The sequence below is a fragment of the Galeopterus variegatus genome, unplaced genomic scaffold (assembly GCF_000696425.1).
Source record: "Galeopterus variegatus unplaced genomic scaffold, G_variegatus-3.0.2 Scaffold16846, whole genome shotgun sequence".
NCBI lineage: Eukaryota > Metazoa > Chordata > Mammalia > Dermoptera > Cynocephalidae > Galeopterus > Galeopterus variegatus.
The window spans coordinates 3,904-10,292 of NW_007742957.1; the positions used below are offsets into that span (position 1 = coordinate 3,904).

At 45.6% G+C, this 6,389-nt stretch overlaps 1 protein-coding gene across 1 annotated transcript; it reads left to right on the plus strand.

Annotated features, from left to right (window-relative positions):
• Positions 1-1,976: 1,976 nt before the first annotated feature.
• Positions 1,977-6,120, plus strand: LOC103582579 (zinc finger protein 777; the record flags this gene model as incomplete). Its single annotated transcript, XM_008564131.1, has 3 exons — positions 1,977-2,834; positions 3,976-4,102; positions 6,007-6,120. Coding segments are annotated over exons 1-3 (1,087 nt in total), but the record flags the coding sequence as incomplete, so codon positions are not given.
• Positions 6,121-6,389: the final 269 nt, after the last annotated feature.

Sequence of the window (6,389 nt, forward strand, 5' to 3'; positions counted from 1 at the left end):
AGCCTCTTCTATCCTCAGTGTCTTCATATGCTAAATGTGGAGAGTAATTCTACTAGTGCCTATTTCATAGGGCTTTGTAAGAATTAAATAACATAACCCTTTAAAGTGTGTGACACAGTTCATGGCACATAGTAAATGCTGAATAATTGTTAGCTATTCCCAACTGATTAGCTCTCACATCCGGTAAGTGGCAGTTAGGGGATTATACTACCTCAAAAACCTTTTGCTGAACAAGGTTTTGAATCTTTATTCCTTGGTGAAAAAGTATGATGCAGCCTCAGTTAAGCCACCTATAAGTGAGTAAATGAACGATAAAAGAAAGAAAGCTATAGAAGATGTGAAATAGGTTTAGATAAGTTTTTGATAAGTGACTAAAGGAACTTCATTATTCTAATAAATTGTTCAATTACAAAAATAATTATTCATTCAGGTAATTATTGAGCACATACTGTATGTCAGACTGGACACCAGGGATATGCTAATTTTCAAATGAAGAAAATGTACATTTTAATTATTTTAAAGATCACTTATATAGAGAGCATGGTAATTGAGCAGATTCATTGAAGGAAGATTATGAGGAAATGTACAAAAATTGTTACAGGAGAAATTCTGTCCAATTGCAATAAAGATATTGATTGTCTGGCTAGGTAGATACAACTGGTCACTCAGAGAAGATTGTGGCTTCACCTCCCTGATAGTTCAGAATTCTCTCAACATGGATGTGGCCTGCTAGGGAGCAGGGAGGGTGTGGATAATTGAAATCCCGAAAGGAATCCGAATCTTTATTTTAGTTCTAGTCCCCACCAATCTTGATACAAGTCACACAACTGGCTGACTTCTGCTGTGCTTCCTGTCCTTCCAGGCCTGCTTTCTTCCTCGTTCCTCACCTCAGGAACTGCAGGGAGGAACCCAGACCTCCAGAGTACACCTCCCGCGGTAGGACCATCTGCCCAGGAGACCTTGGCTCCTGTAGGGGGGCCGAGTCACCTGCCTTCACCCGTCTCGGTGTCTCTCTTCTCTCTGCCTGTAGTAGAGAGAAGCCTCTGCAGTAGGGGCTGGGTACATGGAAGATGTTCCCAAGTCAAACATATACCATATAAGCTCTTTGAGGAAGTTTATTGATAAATCAACAATTCAACTTTTATCAGTAAGAGTCTGAGAAACTTAAGATAGTTTGGTATCCTCACTCTTGGTCAAAGTGAAGGAAGGAACACAGGGCACCGAAACTTCCTAATGACACTAGTGGAAGCAGTGGGTGCTGGATGTCAGGGTTACCTTTAACAGCTCCAGCCCCCACCTTGCTGGGTTTCTTAGGATAGTAACAGTGCCTGGCATTTGCAAAATGAAACTTCCTAATGACACTAGTGGAAGCAGTGGGTGCTGGATGTCAGGGTTACCTTTAATAGCTCCAGCCCCCACCTTGCTGGGTTTCTTAGGATAGTAACAGTGCCTGGCATTTGCAAAATTCTTCTCTGTCATTTCTCAAAGTTTTATTTTATGTTCAGTGCTCTAGTAATTCAGTGAGGTAATGGGTATGTCATATAATATTATCCTCATTTTATGGAGGAGGACACTGAGAACAGAGAAGTCAAATAACTGGGCCCAGGTGACACAGGCAGCAATAGATACAGGTGGGGCCAAAAGCGAAGTGTTCTAATTCAAGTCCAGGACCCTTCCCCTCTCCCGCAGCACTATTCATACAATGATGCACGTGAAATGTATGTTGTGAAAAAGGATGGCTCTATAAAAACAGAAGGTGGCATAACCATCAAAAGATTATTTGTTGCTCATAATAATTTTATAATTGCTGTCTAAATCGGTGGTGCTACGATCTCAAGAAGAGCTTCATGTCCGTGGAGCTTGTCTTATTGCTACCAAAACCTGAAGCCGTTTTAATGTAGATACTTACCTTTGGGACTTATTTTGCTGGAGCCTGCAGCCTTCAACGCTTTCTTCTCTTTCCTCAAACACAGGTCCCGCAGCTGGACATGGAGAACCAGCGTCCATCCACTCTGTCATTCCCCAGTGTTCCACAGGAAGAAACCCCACGGCAGGCCGCTGCTGGACTCCCCCGAGAAACGCTGTCCCAGTCCCGCGTTCTTCCCCCCAAAGAAGTTCCCTCTTTGTCTCCCACCATTGCCCGGCAAGGCTCCCTGCCCCAAGCTCCCAGTGCTCCCAAACAAGAGACTTCTGGCCGGATGCCGCGTGCTCTGCCGAGGGCACCTTCACTCCTGTTTCCTGCCACTTCCGAGCAAGAGACTCATCTCCAGGGCCCCCTGGCCTCCCAGGACGAGACCCAGTATCCACCCCCAGCTGCTGCTGAACAGGAAGTCTCCCTTCTCTCCCACTCCACCCACCAGCAAGAAGCCCCACTCCACTCCCCTGAAGTTCCCGAGAAAGACCCCTTGGCCCTTTCCCCCACAGTTTCCGAGAGTGACATGGACCCCCTGCTCCAGAGTCCAGTTTCCCAAAAGGACACCCCCTTCCAGATCTCTTCTGCAGCCCAGAAGGAACAGCCCCTCCCCACAGGAGAAATCACCCGCTTGGCCATGTGGGCTGCCGTCCAGGCGGTGGAGAGGAAACTGGAGGCCCAGGCCATGAGGCTACTGACCCTGGAGGGCAGGACAGGGACAAATGAAAAAAAGATAGCTGACTGCGAGAAGACGGCTGTGGAGTTCGCTAACCATCTGGAGAGCAAGTGGGTCGTGCTGGGGACCCTGCTGCAGGAGTACGGGCTGCTGCAGAGGCGGCTGGAGAACATGGAGAACCTGCTGAAAAACAGAAATTTCTGGATCCTGCGGCTGCCCCCTGGCAGCAATGGAGAAGTTCCCAAGGTAAACCATTCCCAACTGGGGCTTCCCAAAGAAGGGATCTGAACTGGAAGGTGGCTTAGGAATTTAGTTTAATGTGAAAGAAAGTGAAAGCGATGGTTGAGAAAGAAAAAATACAATTCCTAGCTGCCAGTATCACTTCACTAAGGACAGGATGCACAAAAATCAAATTACTTCTGTTGACGGAAGCTTAGGTCAGTACAGAAATGTCCAAGGGATCAGGGATTGTCGATGTAGAAAGGTTCAGTGGCGTCATCAATGATGTCAGGACAATAAGGCAAAGTGAAGGCCGGGTGGGAGAGCTGCGGGGAGCTTCAGTCCGTTACTGGTGAGTGTTACTAGTGGGCCACCGTCGGAGTGGAGGGAGGGAAAACTTGGATTAAATGTTACAAGGATCTGTCCTGCCCAATGTTTTTATCAGTTCACTTATAAATCCTGTTCATGCAAGTAGAACTGATTTCAAGAGGTATCCTTAAACTGGAGAACAGGAGCTGGCTAGTTGGTTCAGTTGGTTAGAGCACAGCCTTGTTAACACCAAGGTCAAAGCTCCAGATCCCTGTACCAGCCAGCTGCCAAAAAAAAAAAAAACCTAGAGAACAGTTAGGTTTTAGTATTATTTTCCAGAAGGTTCTGAGAGCTCAAATGTGACTGATTTTCTTTCTATCCTGTGCTGCTTCCTCTTTTCACAGCCTTATGTTAGGAGAAGACAGACTATATTCTCCAGGCCAGCACTTCTCAAATTTTATTATGCACATGAATCACCTGGGGATCTTATTAAAGCAGAATCTGATTTAGTAGGTTTAGGGTGGGGCCTGGGAGTCCGCATTTGTAGCAAGTACCCTGGTGGTGCCCTGTTTCTAGTCCTTAGACCATGCTTTAGAGCCTCAAGAATTATCTTCAGCGAGAGGAAAAGGATCAGACAAGCCCAGTCCCTCCTCTCTGGGGCCAGCATAGTGGTCAAAGCCTGGCCAGACTTCCAGAGAGGTCCTAAGTGGATCCTCAGAGCGTTTGGGCCTTTCCCCCTCCAGTGCTGAGGAGAAGGTGTCGGGGCTGGGGCCAGGGGGCTTGAGCCTTGGGATTTGACAGCTGTGGGCCTGTGACTGCTTTCTAGTTTGTCCGAGCTGAGCTTGTTGTGTGTTTTCAGGTCCCTGTCACATTCGATGACGTCGCCGTCCATTTCTCAGAGCAGGAATGGGGAAACCTGTCTGAGTGGCAGAAGGAGCTCTACAAGAATGTGATGAGGGGCAACTATGAGTCTCTGGTTTCCATGGGTAAGGAGAAGGCGTTACTCACCAGGGTGTCGTGACATCAGCTGGAGGTTCCTCCAGAGCCTTGGGGAGTTCTGAGCCCCAGTTATGCCAGTACTTGGAAACAAGGAAAACGGAATTTTAAGAGCACAAAAAATGAAAACACCCTCATGTACCCACATACCTCAGAGCAACACAGGTTGGAGCAGCTTGTAAATGGAGATACCGTTCTACTGAGAACCACTGGGGCGAGGGGGTAGAGACCCAGATGTTGGTGGTCTCGCATCTTCATAGTATTTGACCCATTGGATCCCCCCTTTTTTAAAAAAAAAAATTAGTTTGTCCAGCCAGCTATTATTAAAGAAGCAAAAAAGAATGGAAGAAAACAAATGTACTGAGTGCCTCCTGTGCACCAGCTGAACACAGGTACTTACAAGAATCCCATCAGGCAGTCCTCACTGCTGTGCCGTGAGGAAGCTAGCACAGGTGTTGGCACTCCTCTTCTATTATTCAGTCATTTATTGAGGGCTTACGTGCCCCAGGTCGTCGTCCCCATCATGTAGATCAAGGAGATTAAATGCTTGCCCTAGGTCCCCCTTCAGGGAGTCACAGTTTCACTGAGATCTGTCTTACCCCTGAAGTCTGTGCATTCTTTTTCTTTTCTTTTTAAATACATACAGACCTATGAAAATTCAACAATTTTGATTTGTATAATAAAGAGCAGCCCCTACCCACTCACCAGTACCACTCCCCAGAGGTAACCACCACGAACCCAAACACAAGCACCATGCATACCCTGGTGCACATGCAGTTTGGGGTTTGCAGATGGGACCACTGGCTTATTTTAGTTAGTTGTGGGGCATAGAAAGCTTTCTCTGTTAGTGTACGTGGGCCTCCTTGGAAAGGCAGTGCAATATTCCAGGTGAACTGTTGGGCTTTTGACCTTTCTGCTGTTGATGAACAGTAGGTTGATTCTGTTTTTCTCTTGAGTACAAAGTGTTGGGATAAACATATCTGTATATTTGTGCACTTATGTGAATGTTTCAGTAGTACAGATTCTAAGTGAGGTTGCCGAGTAAAGAGGATGGATATTCACAGTTTTATGGCTGTCACCATGATGTCTCCAGAAGGCTGAGCCAGTTTATGTTTCTGTAGCAGTGCATGGAAACGCCAGTTCTCCATACCCTGGCCCTAGCTAATGTTCTTCTATTTTAAATATTTGTCTTTCTGATAGGTAAAAATGACACCTTATTATTTTAATGTGTATTTCTTTGATGATTAGTGAGCTTGCCCATCTTTTTGTATATTTACTGGCCATTTGTGTTTCTTCTGTGAATTACCTATTCATGTCTTTGCCTTTTTATATTTTATGAATTGTAGAGGATTTTTTAATATATAATATGGATATTAACCCATTGCTATGTATGTGTGAGACAGATAGGCATATGTGTGTGTATGTAATATTTCTTCCAAGTTTTTTCATGTTTTAACTTTATTTCCAAAGAATTTTAAACTTTTTTATGTGTGACAAAATCTGTCAGTATTTTGTTTTATGGCGTTTAGATTTAATCTGGATTAGTTTTTTACTTTAAAAAATTTCAAATATCTTTTGCCTTTGTTATGAAAAACCTGAGCAGACATCAGTCACCTGTAGGCAACATTAGCTACACACACACACACACACACACACACACACACACACACACAGCCCAAAGGAAAAGGACTGGATACTTGACCATTTCTTTTCCAACATTGCTGGTCCCTAGTTGAGGAGCTCCTCCTAGCATCACTCCCACAGCTAATACCTTTAAAGGAAACATTGCTGGTCCCTAGTTGAGGAGCTCCTCCTAGCATCACTCCCACAGCTAATACCTTTAACAGCATCCAGTGTATTCCATAGTACATCTTGTTTCCTTCCTTCTGCACAGACTATGCAATTTCCAAACCAGACCTCATGTCACAAATGGAGCGTGGGGAGAGGCCAACCATGCAGGAGCAGGAAGACTCTGAGGAGGGCGAGACGCCTACAGATCCCAGTGCTGGTGAGTGGCTAATGGGCTGCCTGGAGCTCTGCATTCTAGATCTTCCACTACTCAGGAGACCTCTGGGGCATCACAATCCAGGGTAGACTCTGAGGAGTTACATTAGCAAGCTGTCAGCAGAAAGGAGGCCAACAGGGGCTGGGACATACTTGGGGCCTCTGTGATTGCCAGTGGCCCAAGTTGGCGATAAATAGGAATGCCATTGGGTTCATTGTCTTAGGGATTTTTTTGACATGCCCAAGTGTCACCTCACTCTTTGCAGGAAGCGA